At 39.5% G+C, this 18,184-nt stretch overlaps 1 protein-coding gene across 1 annotated transcript in view; it reads left to right on the forward strand.

Moving 5' to 3' along the window:
* Nucleotides 1-17,758, forward strand: part of EFCAB5 (EF-hand calcium binding domain 5) — a 39,016-nt gene extending 21,258 nt beyond the window's left edge. Inside the window, exons 9-24 of the mRNA XM_085301236.1 lie at nt 551-650; nt 1,380-1,694; nt 2,109-2,237; nt 3,387-3,479; nt 3,615-3,707; nt 4,170-4,384; nt 5,600-5,756; nt 9,760-10,049; nt 10,946-11,118; nt 11,837-12,065; nt 12,802-12,954; nt 14,145-14,248; nt 15,077-15,330; nt 16,156-16,379; nt 17,003-17,099; nt 17,559-17,758. Of these exons, the coding sequence (XP_085157362.1) occupies nt 551-650; nt 1,380-1,694; nt 2,109-2,237; nt 3,387-3,479; nt 3,615-3,707; nt 4,170-4,384; nt 5,600-5,756; nt 9,760-10,049; nt 10,946-11,118; nt 11,837-12,065; nt 12,802-12,954; nt 14,145-14,248; nt 15,077-15,330; nt 16,156-16,379; nt 17,003-17,099; nt 17,559-17,758 (2,826 nt within the window). The remainder of the gene's footprint in view (nt 1-550; nt 651-1,379; nt 1,695-2,108; nt 2,238-3,386; nt 3,480-3,614; nt 3,708-4,169; nt 4,385-5,599; nt 5,757-9,759; nt 10,050-10,945; nt 11,119-11,836; nt 12,066-12,801; nt 12,955-14,144; nt 14,249-15,076; nt 15,331-16,155; nt 16,380-17,002; nt 17,100-17,558) is intronic.
* The last annotated feature ends 426 nt before the right edge of the window (nt 17,759-18,184 follow it).

Consider the following 18,184-nt stretch of genomic DNA (forward strand, 5'->3'; position numbering starts at 1 on the left):
AGTCAGATTAGAAGGTATCCACATGATCATTATTATGATTTCAAATGTGTGAATCCAAAAGGATGAGAGTTCAGCAACAACAGCCTGGACTATATAGTGAAGCAGTTACATTCCAAGACAACTCCAGAAAAAAATTAAATCACTGCTCTAATGCCCCAAAAGGAGATGGCTCTTTGAATTTTAAGGTTCTTACCTGTCTGCTATTTTGTGTCAGGCAATCAGTACCTATCCTGAAAGTGTGAAATGTTGTTACTTTGATCTTCATGTGAAGAATTCGTTTGGCAGTATTGGTCACAATCATCTAACTGTAATTTCTCCAGAGTAGGCAATAGGATACACCTGCAAAGTAATATGTATGAGGAGTTCCAGCTAAGCTCAGAGAAATAATCTTTATCCCACTGAAATAAATTGACTACTTTGAATTTTTTGCTGATGTTTTGTTAATGATAAATGCCTTTGTGGGGCAGCAAATGATGACGTGATGCAAATGATGGCAAAAAGAACCAGATAAAAAAAAAGTGGAAATAATTGTAATTTTTTTTTTGTCTAGGTTGGTCTCTTAAATAGGCAAATAGTACTCGCCCTACTGGAAGAGTTCTATGACAGAAGCCCTGTGATTACCAAGAGGGGATTCTGTAATCCAAGACAATGTAAGTATATGGGATGTTTGGATTGTGCTTAAAACATTGGAAGACACATGAAGTTGTATAGTTAATGTATGTTTTGTAAGTATTGCCAGAAAAAAAGGCTTAAAARGGGCCTAAATAAAAGCTGTGACATAGGATTTATTTTGCAAAAAAAAATGTATTTTGCAAACCGTGTGATACAATGTTCAGAAATGCTTCCAACATCTAAAACTTTTCTTTCATACAAAATTCTGTAATGCTTTTTGGAAGTAGGAATAAAGCAACACAACTTTCCCTGGAACAAGTGTTCTTTCATATTGGGCAATATTAGAAGTTAATTTGATAGTTACACTAAAATTTCTCCAGGAAGATAGAAGAATTAAAATAAAACAGTCATCTTCATGAAAGTAAAGTATTTTTCAGATATGGGACATTAATTACTTGCTGAGATTAAATGCAAGGGAAATTACAGCTTTCATTTTTAGTATGGAGAATTACAAAAAATGACGTCTGTTTCAGAAGATATATGGCATAATGCACACTTGATGACAAGAGCAGTTCTCTGCAGGTAAAAATACTGTTCCAATATCTTGAGTTTCTGAGTTTGAATATTTACAGGGGATACTTTCTAATGGTATATATTTGCTTAGGAATACCTTTCTTCTTTTTTTTTTTTCTTGTTTTCTTATGTGACACCAGAGAACATGAAACAAATGCAAACTATCAACTTATCAACCCTTTTTTCTATATTAGGGCCAATAGTTGAGCTGCAGGAGACTGAGCTTGTAGATTTATGGGGAGGCCTTGATGAGCAGGAARTTTTTGAGGAACTTAGTGAAAAGTCTGCACTGTCTGAAACAGAAATTTCTGAGGGACAGACTTTAGCATACGAACCTGTAGGTGATGATAGACAAGGCACATGCGGAATGAGCGCTACTGACAGAGAAGATCCTTTTGAACAAATGGACATGAGTGAAGCTGGGACTAGAGAGATTTCTAAGGAGGAAAACCAAACAGCAACTGTGCTTCTGAAAACAGAATCAAGTGATGCAGAGGTAAGAGAGGAAAGTGAGGATGGTGTGTCAACGATGAAAAGCACTGATTTTGAACCTAGTGATGTGGATGGAGATATAATCCACAGTGAGAGATCTACTTTGTATGGAGACACCAGAACTGAGATGCAAGCTGAGACTGCAAGTGCAGACAGCCAGGAGGAATCCTTCCCGAGATCAACCTTTACTGGGGATTGTAGCACTAGAGATGAAGAACCTGGATCTGAAAAACAAATGGAGGAGAGGGAATTCAGCCTGGGTAGAGAGCCAGTTCCAGAAACAAGTACAGGTAAAGACTATATGATCTCAGATAGAGAATCTGGCACAGAAGGGCAAGTTAGACAGGAGGAGGACAGTTGGATTGCAGAGCCAACCAAAACAATTCCAAGACCAACACCTGAAGTTACAAGCATGACCTCAGAAGAAGGAGCTGTGTCTGGGAAAGAAACTTCTTCAAGAAAAGAGAGTTTTTCTAAGCAGCCTGACAACCAGTTTGGAAGACAGGCAAGCTCAGAGACAAGACCACAGGCTGAATACCTTTYGCAAGACCAGGATAAAGGTAAAACATTCTCCTTTCCTGTGGCAAATCTTTGTCTGCATTGGTTTAACTATAGGTGTGTTTTTAATCCATTTCAAAACCAGAGGAAGCATGTGAGTAATTTCTGAGTAGGCAAGAGCATAAGCTTTGTTATCTTCTCAGCATGATATTTCCTGTCAGGATTTCAGAGCATGTTCCTCTCTCAGGACAGCAGTTGAGTCACTTTGCTGGTGATCTGTATTCAAGGCACTGMGCAGGCTCTTTAAATCAAGCAGGGACTTTTTTGAAGCAGCAGCACTTTAAAAGGAGAAACTTTATGTTCTGCTTCCACTCTGGAATATTATGACAGCAAGACAGAGCAGGAGCACATTAAATATAGAAATAGCTTTTAATAATTATTAGAATTGAAGGTCTATAGGGAAATATATTACGGAATCATATGCAGGAATCTTTTATCTCACTGTGTTTCCAAAGGAATATCATACTTCTCAATTATAAACAAAAGCACTTGTTCTAGGAAGGCTGTGGTTGTGTAACTGTGTGTTCTGTATGAGGTGCTTTCTTAAACATAGTAGAAGGACAAACCTCCTTAACAGTGCTCTATGAATGCATTGTTTTGCATCTCACAGCTTAAAACACTGCAAGAACTGGGTTTACATTGCACTCCAGTCTAGTGATAAACTTATCATGTAAAGGGATGTGAACTTGATAGTACAGCGCCCTAGTATCTACGGCTTTGTGTGGTTAACTTCCAGTACAGAGCACTAAMTTGTTATGCAGCCAGTCCACGGATGTACACAGCATTGTTTGAGGGATGCCATCCTTGCATCTTCAGAGCAGATTCCCACTCTTTTCTCATTGACATGATGGTAGGATGCTCTTCCAGAGAGAGAGGAGTGGGAAACAAGAAGTCTGGATATCATGTTGAACCTACATTGGAAAAGAAGGCTATTTTATTGCTGTTGCTAAAATGGATATTTGTAGTTGGGCTTAAGAAATGTAACAGTCACCAGGTGAGTTTCAGGAAGCAATATTCCAGACAGTAAAAATAAATAACTATTGATAACAAGCGTAACTCCAGAGACATAGAGGTAGATTTTACATACTGATCAGTAGGGTGCTCAGACTAGTAAGCCCTRGTTCACAGAAGATTTATTTTTAAAATTGCAGGTCCAGCACTCTCAGCCAGAAAGGATTCTCAAACCGAAGTTAACCAGGAGTTTGAAAAAGCAAAACAATTGATGGATGGGATGCCATGGTCAGGTGACTGCTTGTGTCAGCTCTTTTCACCTGCTTTAGACTGTGTTTGGATATGTATTTAACAGTCTTTAAAAAGCTGTATCTTATATCATTTTAAAAGGTTTGTATACTTACACAGTACGTTTTATCTTTCATCAGGTGATCTTCTGACCTCTGACCTAAGTTTCAGGTATAGCAGCTATRGAGAGGGAATTCCAGAGGACTGGAATTGTGAGAACTCTAGATTTCCAGGTATTTGGTTACAAAGTTGTATGTTCACGTGGACACAGAGTGACTGGCAGTGTCTATACACATGCTGTTACTGCTACGAGCTATAAGTTTTGGAGACAATACAAACACTGGTTCCTGAAGCCGACTTCAAGATCAAGAGAAGAGTAGGCTTGTCTCAGACCATGTTGAACTTGTCTCAGAAGGCAACTTTTGCTATAAATGATTTCAGCTACATCACTATTTTCAGTGATGTAACCTGGTTGCATGATAGCATCTATGCTAGGCTGGAGCAAAAGACTGAAGAAATACTATTAGAAAGTATCAACAGATTAAGGCCTTTAGTTAGCATGGAGCAAGTCTGTATTCAGTCATAACTTCACTGGATAAGAAGTRCAGAATTCAGCCTTTCTTTGATATCTCTCATTTGGCTGGCTTTAGGGTAGCATTTAGCTTCCAGCAATGCACTGTGCTTCTGCCTTTCAGACTTGCATCCAATCATGGCAGAGATTCAGAGCCATGGTGCTTCTCACATTAGGAGTGCGTTTGATGAAAGTTGCCTCAACCTGCCGCAGTTTGTCCAGCTCATGGAGACGTTTGTTGGTAAAGGCACTTCTTTGCCTACTATGAAGAGGCTTATTGCATTTATCAAAGAAGAATACAAACAGACAGAAGAGGATAAAAYGGAACAACTAAAGAAAGTAAATATTGATGAGTTTTGCTTATCCCATGTCCAAACACAAGAGACACTTATAAAGTCAGTTCTTAATATTATACTGGCAGAGCTATTCACTTGCAATCTTGCRTTCTTTTGCCCTTTCATTTTCATATGGATTCACCTACTTTAGCCCTTAGCCCTAGAACTGATGACAGAMAAATCCTGTGACAGGTTATCTGCCTGTTTCAGAGCTGGCCTCGGTGAGACAGCAAGTGGATAGTTAGCTGTGAAAGAGCTCAAAACGTTCTGTTCCACTTATTCACCTCTCTAGCAGTCAAGAACCTGATGTCTGACCTACTGCACTAGCATGTACATATGAGTTTGTGGACGTTTTGGGGAGGAATATAAATAAGTGTGCTTGCTCTTGCACGCGTGTGTGGGTGTGTATGAATGGGTACATACATCTTCATGTTTAAGTTGCAAGGAGCAGTTGCCATCTGTTGAATAAATACGCTTCTCTCCAGCAATATCCTCATGCACTGCATCAGGATGCCCCATATCATTTCAGAGTGTAGATATATTTCTTGGTGGATCTGTCCATAGAAATGTCTGTAGCTGCAGTTTTCTCAGACTGCTTTCTAGTTTCCCTTTGTGCTCCTGACCTAATTTGGATGAGATATTGGATTTGACAGCTCTGCTGTCTTCATGCTGAACACAATATACACTGCCACTGTTTTGGCCTTTGAGAGAATTCCACTCTGAGCCATTTATCACTGTGTGCTGTGCAAATGCTGGTTCTAAAAAAACAAGTTGCACATACAGTTTYTTGGAGCCCATACACTTCAGCACAGCACCAGCAAAACAGCAAGGTACAGAAATACAAGCTTTCAAATCTTTGGGCGTTACTAACCAGGCTCTGGTTGTTTTTGTCTGGGAAGATGTTTGTATTCTGGGAAACTGTCACTTACCTGAGTTTCTCACGTTAGATCTAGCACAGGCTTCACTTGTTTGTTTACTGGAAAATAACCCTTTGCAGTGCTGATTCTGTCTGGTAAAACTAACCTGTCAACTGTGTGTATTGTTTTCRGGTATCTCCTAGTTTTAATGATTCRTCTGGGTGTCCAAGTTGTGTATTTATGGAATTGACCTGGCCAGCAGGGATTGTGTGATGAGCCTACTGCTGCAATTTTCATACTTGTGTAGAATCTGAGTATCAGTGTCCACGAATTATCAAAAACCAGCTGTTTCTCTGTTCTAGGTTCACCGCAGCTCTCTCTTGRCCCGACGGAAACTGCTTTTGGAGGCACTTTTTGAAAAGTGGGACAACAATGGATCTGGGTTTCTGGACCTGGAAGAGGTAGATGCTGTTCTAAGCACATTCAAAGAAGGAATGGAAAAAAAGGCCTTGAGGAATGGTAAGGAAACAGCTTTACTGTGAGAGAGGAACAATGTCAACACAGCAGGCCTTCAAGCATTCAATGACGGTACTAATGAAATTATAAGCAAGCACCAGAAATTTTTTGGTTTTGCAGGCATAATTGTAAGTGTACAGGTATGAASTATAAAATGAAAAGGAACTTGTTAATACATAGCTCCATGCCCTCCTTCTGCAAAAGACTGTTCTGAGAATTAGGTTCCCAGTCAGAGAGGTAGTCCAATGCTTTCGTGACATTGTGCCAAGTTGAAAAATTATTTCCTCTTTAATAAGCATTAAGTGTATGTAATATAGCAGTGAAAAATGCAACAAAAGCCTGGGGATATGTGTTTTGCACTTTTGGTATGGCCTCAGTTATATAGCTGGTTTTAATAGATATCTTTTACTGAGCTATCTGCAGGAATGTCTCTTGTAGGAGAGAGCACCAGCTCTCCTTATAGGTCTCAAATGACCTTTAGTAATCCACACTGTTGCATAGATCTCATGAATTAGATAGCAACTTTGAGTCTCATTTCTCAGTTGGTTCATTTCTCTCAATAAACTTAGCAAATTTGRTCTTTGACTTGGGTCAGTCAGAAATGCAGCAGGTTCACCTAGTCCTGTCTGGCAGCCTCATGCGTATTAACATGTGGGCATTATATGCTCTGAAATACTGCATTAGCAATTAAGAACATGTCTGTATTTGTGCTTGGGCAAAGAGGATAGGTTTTATTCATCTGAAATCTGGGGGGAAGTCTGCACTGAACACTGCTACCCTAGATGGTCCCTCCTTCCCAATGCTTCAGGTTTGTACATCTCTGTATTACTCACTGTGCTATGCATTACTGAAAATGCCTCTTTTTGGCAACCACCTGAATTTCATTATCCCTTAGCTCGCTTGAGGCAGCTGGAGGAGTGCAGGGCCGCTGGCATGCTATGGTCAGTTCTCTCCAGGCTGTACAACCACAGAAGCTGGGTGGTTTACAGTTCTGCTATACTCAAGCTATGTCAGAACACGCTACAGAAATATGGAAGGACATAGTCCCTTCTCTGAAGACCTCATAAAGTAAAGGATAAATAAATAGAAATATGGTATAGCAAAATCAATGCTACATAAAAAGCAACATAAAACTATTTCTAGCAGCCTCAACCTAATCTCTCAAAGCAATCATARAACAAGAAGATTTGAAGGAGGAGCTTACAGACATTGCATTCCTCCTGGATGAAAGCACAGCGTGAAAAGTGGGTTGAAATATTTGATTTTCTTTGTAAGTGAAAAGTGTAACAATACATATATAGCGGGGCCAAATAATTCATTATGTTGTGCCTCGCTAATGAAGGGACTGATCCTCCCAGGTGCTTACAGTTCCTGTGAGAGCCTTCCGGGGCAGAACAGCTTTCTTTGTAGAGGGCAAACCTATTCCTAGCTAACTGGAGAACTAGTACCAACTTTAGCTTTTCTTGCCTGCTGCTATATATGCTGGCATTATCCTGCTGCATCTCAAGTCCTTGCCCAAACTTCACACATCCCAAAAAACAAATCTAGTGACATTATCAATGAGAGATCAAAAGCGTTGTAAGAATGGTGCAGACAAATAGCAGTTCTTTCTGCGCTCAGCTCAAGGAACAATTCATACCACTTGTGCAYGCAGACCCACAAGGCTGGGAACCGTGGCTGGATTCAGCGTTGCAGACAAAAGAATTGATGCGTCTGGCAGTGCTACGGGTCAGATTCCCCTGTGGATGACCATAGGGAGCCCCTTCCTGCACCTTGTGCTGTCCTGTTAGAACTTTGGTCAACAAAACAATTTTTTTATTAAAATGTCATTTGAACCAAAACCAATCATTTTGGAAGACATTTTTTCTTTGGAAGAAAAAACACTGGGACTGAAGGGGAAAAAAAGTTTAGCTTCTCATGTATTTCTTTTTTCATCTCTTTCTTCAAAGGGAGGAAAAAGTGGAGGTCAAATCCAAACAATTGTATATCATCAGAAAATCCTCCATCCTAATTTTGCCAGAAAATCAGAAATGACATTAAAGAATTCAGAACATTCTTCAGATGATTACCAGAATAAGACAGCATTAACAGTCAGCTTGAGAATGAGTGGAGCTTGTTAGTCACTACTACACACCAATGCTACTGCTACAGCTAAAATCAATGATAAAATGCCCACTGATTTCTGAGGGGGAAGGAGGAGACTCTCAGCTCCTGTAAAATATGTTTTTTGTTTTCTTTTTTCTCACAGCAAGAGGCAATCAGGGCATCAGGCAGCTTCCTGCCAGTTCTTGCACATCATTAACCAGAGGATTTTCTATTAGCCTGTTCCTTACAGACTATTTTATGTATTGATCACAAATACTGCCTGCTTAGCAGCAAACTTCACAGTTCTACCTATATATCACTGATTGCTAGTTTGTTAGTAGGAAGTGACCTGACAAATAGTTCTCTTTCCTTTTCTTTACTTCTTTGAGTCCTGCAGGATTTGAAATCAGGATGCAAAAAAAATGATCAAAGTGTTAGTCACTACAGTGTTCAGGAAAGGAATTGCCAGAGTCGTGATCAGGCAAGCACAGCTATAGGCAGAGTACTTGGTGAATCCCAGATTTCCAAAGCCAGGAAGCTGACCTGCAACTTCCAAAGACTGTACAAGAGCACCCCCATGAGTCCAAGATCTACAGCAAAGGAAGGAACATAATCAGATCTTATAAAAACTGTTATGGGGGCAAACAATTCAGAAAATCTCCTGTTAGACTGGCTTCTGATTTAAGTAGTAACTGAATGGAAACTGATACAGTGAATGTACATTTTCATGCTCAGCCTTTTAGGATTCCAAAACTAGGAAGAGCCTTATTTGTCTTCAGGACTTCTGGGAAAACTGGAAGTTTGTGAATTAGTAGAATTGAGTAGATACAGTAGATACACGAAAGCAATTCTTGATCATCACAATTAGATCCTTGTTGCATTCCTCCTTTCTCCAAGGGAAAAGGAAACTCTGCCAACCCTTTCTCCTGCAACTTATTTGCCCGTATTTGGGCCAGGTCAGCTTCATTCCCTAGGATATGAAAAACAGGATTGGAGCATGGCTCCACACCTCTGGCTTTTGCCAATGAGAAAGAGTAGCCTCCATGCAGTGATCCTTACTCCTTCATTCCCCTGGGAGTTAACAGGCTCTGTGATGCTTTAGATATTTTTCAAACAAATTCAATCTTCTAAACCCAGCCACTTTTGCTAGCTCTTATTCAGRTGTTCTTGTTCTTTTTGCTCCACATGCATATCTCCAGGTGATTCTCAAACACTATTGTCCCATCTGTTGCATGTCCTCAATGAGGCTTTCATTTTCTTTGATCTTCATTTATGAGATTTAGCACAGTACAAATAATTCATCACAGGCACCCAAAGCAGCGTAATTAAGAATGATGGTTACTTTGGAAGGCTTCAAAAGAAAAATATAATTTCTGCAAATTTTGTATATAATGGAAAATTCAGGAATAAGAATGGTTTGTGAAATCATCTGTAGACTCTGACATTCACATTTTTAATGGGAATGGTTAGTAGTTTTGCTGTAAGATTTTGGCTAATATTGATGTGTGAAGCATTTCTACCTGCATCCCAGTCCCACCAGCCCCTCAAATGTCCATGAAGTTTGGTTCTACTGAAAAGGTGCCTCTGATTTTTCATATCTCCAGGCACCTGTCCCATTTTCTGTTGATCTTTATTGTTTAGGTATCTTGCAGAGGTGTAAAAGGGGCTCAGGAGCAATTTGCAGGTTTCTTTCTCAGAGTATGAGGCTGGAGGCACTTAGAGGAAAAGGTACATCCAGCCTTGAAACTGGAGATTACCTGTCATGATGACAATTTAAGTTCAGGGAATAGCTGGAAGAAAATCAGAATGAGGGTCTGGAGCATTCCACCTGAAGCCAGTTTAGGGGAAAAGCAAAATATATTATAGATTGYATAGAGATTATATAGATTGTCCTTGTTTTATTTTCTGTTTCTTCTACTAGCAAAGAAACACCTTTGCTCACATTACCCACAGCCAAGCAGAATGGGGAAACTGTCCCCACAGACATTCCAGACTTACCTTGAATTGGTGGTTTCTGAGTTAACTGGAGATGAGGATGAAGTCATTGATAACTTGGTGGAGTTTCTGACCACCAGTGTGGAACGAAGTCACGTGGAGCACCTGCGACGCCTGGCGAGGAGGAAATGGCTGCATTGTATCCAACAAGCAGCTGAGACCAGTGGAGCAAGCATGGAACCAGTTTACAAAGCAGTGTTTAAGGTCCTCTCCCAGGTATGTGCCCCAGGAAGCATGAGAGTGTTTTCAGTTATGGATAGTGACACTGTCTTCAGACCCTGTTGCATTTGAGTGGAACTCTCAGATACCATGWGAAATTGGTCTAAGGCTGGATTTCCTTGTGCTTTTCTGAGCTTAGCTCAGGCTCAGGAGAGCCAGTGGTTATCCACAGAAAGAATCACAAGTCAGATTTGAGACACAGGAATTCTTATCCATGCTTTGCCAACAAAGAATACCTTTCATGAATACTTGCTGTCTCACATTTTGGAGACCTGATTAGTGTCAAATGTCAAAATCCACAATTTTAGCTTTAGAGCTTCTGAGAGGAAATGCAACAGATTTAGTCTGTGACAAAGATGAATAAGTTGTAGTGGGAATAGTTTCATTTTTTACTTCCAGATGCAACTTCAGATATTTGTCCTGACCATTAAAGCCCCCCTCAGAGCAAAACTTCTCTCCCTTTTCTGTAATGTAGTTATTGAAGCATTTTTATAATATTGTCCAGATCTGGAAAGGCAACAACTCTGGCACTTGCTTGTCTGTTGTTCCAGAAGAATATCCCATTGGAGATTAAATCAATAGGAGTTTTGCTTAGGCACAGATTATAATTATAAATTATTTTTAGGTGAACTAGCCTCTGCTAGCAGTAGCAAAAATGAAATCCGTTCTCCCTGTCAATCAAAATATGTGGTGTTTTTGCTTGTAATGGAGTATTCAGGTCAGATGCAATCACAGCATTAACATACATATGTCATGCAGTTGGTGCATGACATATAAAATCAGTGACCTAGAACAGCAGATCAGCATAAATGAGACAAGTGATAAGTGCATGAAATAAGAGTAATGGCCAATGGCTAATGTACATAATGTAATGGGAAACATCTGGTTGCTAGGATGCGGAAGCCCATGGGGATAACAAGAGGATCAGTGCATATATTGCCCTTTTGGAAGAGAACCAGGTCTCACCAGAGCGAGGACGGATTCTCCTACGCTGTGTAGCATGTACTGCAGATGATGCTCCGTATGTCCTAAATCAGATACTTTACAGAGATGTAGATGGAGTAAGGTAAGGAAAGCTGCAGAGAATGGTTCCTTTTTCTCAAAAAATAYGTGGAATGTAAGGGTACCAGGCAGTGGTTTGGGGTGTGCTAGAAATGCAGGTTGACAGGGTACTCCACAGAAGAACTTCCCTCGGGGACCACTGTGGAATGATTCATTATCATATATGTTATTATAATTTACACGGTCTACTTATAACTGCTCTGTGTGGGATTTCACTCCTTTCCTTAGGGAGATTAGCTCACAGTCTAATAAGTCTCATCCTTTAGCAAATGTCTATTATATTCACCCTTCCTTTTTCCTCCTTTAAAATTAATTCCATTACAGCATTTTATATCCACTGGATATTTTTTGAGAACAATGCCTTTTCTTCCCTAATATTTACAGTGTAAACGGCTTTTCTGCCTCTTTACTTCTTGTTTCCATAAGTTAGACACATTTATCTCTTTCTTTAAATCTTGCCTCTGCTCTCACTTCTGATTTCCTTTTCATTACACTCATTAGCTGATGTTTTTACAATGACTTGAGGATGAAAAGAGCCTTATTTATTGCCACTGACTTTGAGATGCAAGTAGTAAATGCAGTATTTCTAAGTGTGGTTAGAGTAAGGAGCTAACACCTTCCTTCTCTGATGCCTAAAGCAAGAAGAGTTCAAAGCTGTCTTTTTATTTTGCTAAATATTTTCCAATACTTTTACAAAGCTCCTCATAAGCTATTTTTTTTAGCTTTTTAGCTGTTGAAGAGGGGAAGCCAATCCATGTTCCAAAAGTTCAGCTCCATGGAAACATCCACTTCTGGAACTATGACCGCCCAGCTGAGGAGAGRAGAGGTTCATTCCTGGTACTGCCGTTGCAAGATGCTCGCTGGAGAGTCTTTGGAATTCTAGGACTTGATACACTTCGGGACAAGTGTGAGAAAACCATCTTTCTGACCCATGAGATCAGTTTCTATCAGGTAAGCACCATGAGAAGGCATTTCATAGACTACTCTTCAAAAAACTGGGTGAGGACCATGTGAATTTTACAGGCTTGCTCTGAGTAGATGAAGATGTACATCTCAGAATGGAATCCCTTTTTACTGTTTGTGGTGAAACTGGTATGTGCAGAACACCTTATTAGTATCTTGCTTATTACCACTTTACCTGTAATTGAATATCAGATTTCACCTTCTCAGTAGTTTATTTAAGCTTCTCCTGCAGATTTGACTAGTAAATTAACTGCAGATTTGTGCAAAGCCCAAAGAAAGTAGCATTAATTTACTCTGGACCTAATATTTGTGTTTGTTTCCGTAAAGTGTCATGAAATTTCACTTTTTACATGGTGGATTAATTATAAACAATGGCTGTTCGGATTTCTTTAGAATGCTAGAACTCTCTTTAGAATCAGCCTCATTGTGTATGCATCATCTGAACAGCAGAGAGCGCAGTAAGCCAACATTAGCAAAGAATTGKTTCTTTCCGCTAAAAAACAAGTTTGTCTAGTTTAAGATTTGGCTGTGATGAGGGTGCTCTAGAGCCTCGGAGCCTTATTTGATATGGGACATTTCATTGTAGCTTTTTAGCATTACAAGTTCTGATTTAAGTAACTTTTTACAACCATTTTACTTCATTTTGCTGCCTGAACATTTCCCCAGCTTAATCCCCAAGWCATATGGAAATGTCTGGCTCATTTGGAGTATTCTACTTTCACAGGGAGTTTCTCATACATTCAGCAAAGCCTACCACCATGTCTGCGCACTGGAAAATATTCTGCAAGTGACGCTCACTGCTCTGGACTGGTTGTATCCAAGAGCACCCAACATCCACACTGTTATTACGTATCTGATGGAGCCTGGCCAAGATAAGGTATGCAGGGTAGCGCAGTGAAAAGGGAGGGCTGGGGCTGATGGAGCTACTTTGGCATTTCTAGCTGCCTATCATTTCCTAGCAGCTTTTTCATCAAAACAGAAACCTATATGAGGTTTTTGTGCCTGCTTATGCATCAAAGGKGCAGTACAAATAGAGAGAGAAGGTTCCCTCTTTAAAGAAGACTACTCTTCATTCTTGTCCTCCTCCCATTTAAAACATTTCAGCACTACTCCTACAGTAGCCATTTCTCCATGGGAAAAGGGAATATTCTTCTGCTTTAGTGTTTATGGCTGCATAAAAGTGAACAAAGCAAAACCGCACACCTATGCAGAAGTACATCCAGCAACTGGCTTACCAGCATTGCAACTCCCTGCTAAAGCTCTGCTAATTTGGCCCTCCACAAAGGAAACTTTGTGGAGATTCTACGTGTGCCAAAAAGGCATAGAATAAAGAAGATAATTAACATCCTAGCTCTTAATGTTAGCAAACAAGATGTAAATACAACTCCAGAAGTAGCTGCTCCCAGTTAGCTTGTAAGGGCAGCCCACATCCCTGCAGATCATATTCCAGTTATTCAGCAGRCACTTGGGCCCTGGGAAGCTTGTCAGTTCACATAAAAGTGAGTTAAGACAAAAAGCAAGTGTATGGATTATTTAGGTCTGATCCTGTGTCACTGAAAAGTCTTTATGACATCTTCTGCAACCATAATTCATCTGCTTCCTCTGATAAGCAGGATTTGTGTTGGCAGCATTCTGTTGTCATTCTAGGCTTTGCTCTGTCCCTTTGTTAGCTGCCTGATAGCCAGGCCTTTTGCTCCCCTCTGTCCTTTTCATATATCAAGGTATGCTAAAATGAACATGACATGAGAAAGAGGTCTGTAAAAGGATATGAAAAAGAAGGGTCCATAGGAAACCTCTTCCCTGACCTGTGGCTGTTCCTCAGTATGAGAGCCTGGGAACAGATTAAATAGTCTGGCTGAGGGAGGTCCAGGGCACATTCTTCATGAATCTTGAGCAATATACTTTGGGAATAAAACCAGACATTGTTGGAAGATATCTTTAAACCATCCCATTGCATTTGAATATAAGTGGGAGCTTTCCTCTGAGAAATAAAGCTTTCTCTCTCTCCAAGCTTCAGAATTGCTGTTCCTTTCAGAGATGAAGCTAAACCTCCTGTCTCTCTAACAGACATATGACTATGCTCTGCGGAAGGTGATTACTACAGATCATTCAGGGCAAAGAGAAATTCATACCTCTCCAGTTCTTCTCCTCAGAAAAGAGAACCTTTTAAGGTGGGTACTGCACCTGCAAACTAACCTGTTACTTCTGGTCCTAGATTATAGCCTGTATCAGGCATGATACACATTACATAAAGCCCATGGGAATGCAAGCCTACAAGGGTGTCTGCCTATAGCTCTCTTACCACCATGGCATCTGGTGTGTGTATGCATGTGATACTGACTTATGAGGTGGTGATGTACATTTTCTTTGAGGTTAGGACTGTAAAAACTTAGATTCTAATATAGTGCTTACCTGATGAGCTGCCAAGCAAGCTCTAYGCCTGTTGTGAAAGGTCTGCAGGATCAGAGCCTATACTGTAGCATTTTGCTCTTTAGATTAATCTGTCTTTTTTCCTGGCTATATTAGTCTCATTTCCTTCAACTATCTTTTTCCTTCAACTGCCAAGAACCTCACAGACTTGTCTTTAAACACATCCTCCTTGTTGTCAAGCTTGGTTAACAGTCATTTGCTGTTAGAGCAGATGTTTTTACTTCTTACAAAATTCTATAGAACAAATGTCAACATGGTTACAAACAGGAAGCTGTTTTTAAAGCAAGACTACAACTTAATATGTGTTTGTTAAACTTTTATGATTTTTAACAATTGCCTGAGTTAAGCAGTATTKTGCTCCAAAATGCTATTTTCACCTCTCTTTATGTGGCCTGAATGACACTTAAATCTGTTCAAAGTTAAGCTACAATAAGCAACTGATTTAGTAATATAAATACCCTTGTCTCAACAAGAGATGAATGGCTTCCTACTAAAATGTGCTACATAAGTACCAAAAAGACTGGAATTACAAAATGTAGGACATATTTTTCTCTTTACTTTCATTTTAGAGATTACCTGTTTAAATGCACAGACAGTTCACAGGTCATTGGTRCTTATGTCTGTGGGGAACACCACTTTGCAATACCTCTCCGTGATCTATCAGGACATGCTCTTGGAGTATTAGATCTAAGTATGGGACATCACCAGGAATTACCACCTCATGAACATAAAGACCTGCAAAAAATGCTAAAGATGGTCCAAGCTGCCTGCTCTGAGATATTGAAGATGTCTTCAGGGGAAACAGAACCAGTCTATGTACTAGGTATTGTGCATACAGAGCCAAACTCCTTTTTTTGTGGGGATGAAATTAGGTTTCTCAGTAATACTACACTTGCAGTATCATTCATACAAGTGTGAAAAGACAAATATAAACCTTTGGTACATACAATCTACTGAGCAAGCCTAATTACTTAGCAGAGTACAGTTAAGCAGAATGTCTAAACTGTGGCTTAGGTTCACAAGGTGTTTTACTGCCTTTGGGTATCTCGCATTTCCTCCTCAGAACTGTCCAAGTAAAATCAAAAGAATTTGACTGTCACAGCTCCAGAATTACCTGCATCCCTGAACCCTTCATGGTCTCAAGACCCTTGCTCATTCCTTAGGCCTTTGTCTGACACAGTGCGAAACCTGCTTGCTGTGCCAGGATGTGCGTGTCAGGTTTCCAGACCAGGGTTAGATCTTGATACCATTTATCTTTTCTGTTTGTCTGGACTGTGCAACCAGAATGAGTCTCTCCCAGCAGAGCTGTATTACTTGCACTGTGGRAGGCTGTATTAATTACTTCCTTGGTGACTCCAGTTTTCCTGGGGACACAGTGGGTCTGATAACACTTATGGCCCCTGTGCAATTCCCTTGGAATATTCTGTGTTCTCAACACATCACACTTAAGTTACAGTGAGTTTAGTCTTGTCAAGCACATCTGCATTTTGAAATGATTCACAGAATACTTGGGCTGTGTGAAAAACAGCCACTTAGTTAATAAGAGAAAGAGTTAATCATAAAAAGGGCAGAGCCTTTCAGTCAGTAGCATGTCTTGAGTAGCAGATGTTTATTAGCAGTTTCTTGAAAGGTTGGCTTGTGATTCCAGAGGCAGAACATGCAGCAAGTTTGAGGCATACAGGGATTCTTTTCCATCGGTTCATGCTGCAGGACCTGCGTGAGTGTGTCCAGAAACTTAAAGCTGAGGACTTTGCTGAAATAAAGAGCTATGTAGAACCTCCAACTCTGGTACATAACATAGTAAAGGCCGTGCTGTTGCTTTTCTATCCAAACTGGAAGGAGAAGATTGAGAACTGGAGTCAGTGTATACTGGTGAGAATTTGAAGTGTTGAGGCATTTTTTCTGTTCTTCTGCCCCCAAGAAGATAAAATGGAATTTGCCAAGGGTGGATAGGCAGTGAAATAATTTGATGCATGTCACACAAAAAGGGCCAGTTTAATAAACCATTTTTTTTTTAAGTGGAGAATAGGCAAGTGAACACCGTAGGTATGTTCATGCATAAGTAATGACCAGATAAAGTCATTTAAAAAACTGCATTGTAAATACAGTTGTTGATAGAAAAGAATTGGACAACAGAATTTGGAGAGATTACATCCATTGAGACACAGTGTTAAGGAGCTGTTATATATGGTAAAAATATCCATATAACAGACATAASTCTATAGTTATTCCATATCTGCCTAAATGCAAAATGAAGAATATGATTTGTAGTCAATTTCTAAACATTGGAGGGATATCCTTCTAAATTAAGCATAAATGAATACTACGTATTTTTCCATCCTTGCAGACCTTATCCTTTCAATCTCCCATTTCTTCTATTTATCTTTTYTAGAAGTTCTACCTACAGATATCCTATATGCTTGACTTAGCCATCTTCAATTCTGTAATGCTCTTAAATTTTTCACCACCATCTGACTCTGTTCTCTGCATTGCAGAAACTTGATGACAATTTGATTCAGAAGATTTACTACTTTGATCCAACCGCTGCACCTGCGCAAGTTCAAGCAGAAGGGCTGCTGGACTGTATCACCGGTAGATATCCTTAACTTTGTGGGGTTACCAGACATAGCTCATCAATGAAACTGATTCAGCATTCAACTGAATGCTTTTAAGGTGCTTGTTTCAGAAACTACCTTGGGCTTCTCAATAGATTGAATCACAGATAATTCTAAATGTTTGCACTCTTTTTCAGTCAATAAAGGTCAATCCCTTAAATTTACTATCAAAATTCATTGCCTTAAGAAAAGGGGAACAGATCAGCTTTGAGATCTATAAAAAAGGTGACCTCACTGTAAACCTATAGATAACATATTAAGAGTGATGGTTCTTTTGGTGAGCAATCTGTTCTGCGTACTTCAGACTGCGCTGCCCTGCACTAGGGACTTGCGCATAGTTCCACTCTTGGGGATGATCTTCTCTGCTTAGTCTGGTAGAATCACTGGTCACAATTTTGACTTTGACTTTTGCAGTTATAGCTCTTCTTTGTTTCAGGTATACCTAGAGCAGACGTGTGGAAGCATGGCTCTGTTCTGACTGAATACCTGTATGACTGGGTAGGCACCTGCTTGTCACTGATAGCGCTCACAAAGTGCCTTCAGGACACCAAAGCTCCATCTTCAGCCACTGTGATACCAAATTCTAAAGTTAAATCATTCATTTTCTCATATAACTCTAGTGATTCTGATAGTTAATATTTTTCATTAAATTAACTGTTGTTTTACATTTGTTCTGCATTGCTACTAAATATTTTTGTTAAGATGGTAGGTAGGAAGCCTGCTGGGATTTTTAAAGAAAACTTTCTAAAATGTTAAAGGCAACAATTTTGCTAGTATAGATATATCTACTAAGCTTTAAAAGTTAAAAAAAATATATTTTTTTAATTCTGATGAGAAAAGAGAGAAGTAAGGAAAAACAGTTTATGTCTACCAAGCAGCAAGGTTCATAAATGATACAGCAAAACCTTTCAAGATTCACTCTCCTTATTTTTTAGGAATAATTTTAAATAAAGGTTGTTAATCAACATTAAAAAAAAAACTTCTAAATGAGGTGCAGAAAAGCCCTACACTTTTAATATACTAAAAAGAGCTTTCTTATTGGAATAAAGCTTGAGATTACAG

Source organism: Rhea americana, unplaced genomic scaffold (assembly GCF_003343005.1).
Source record: "Rhea americana isolate MKP2758 unplaced genomic scaffold, rheAme1 scaffold_175, whole genome shotgun sequence".
In the NCBI taxonomy this organism is placed as follows: domain Eukaryota; kingdom Metazoa; phylum Chordata; class Aves; order Rheiformes; family Rheidae; genus Rhea; species Rhea americana.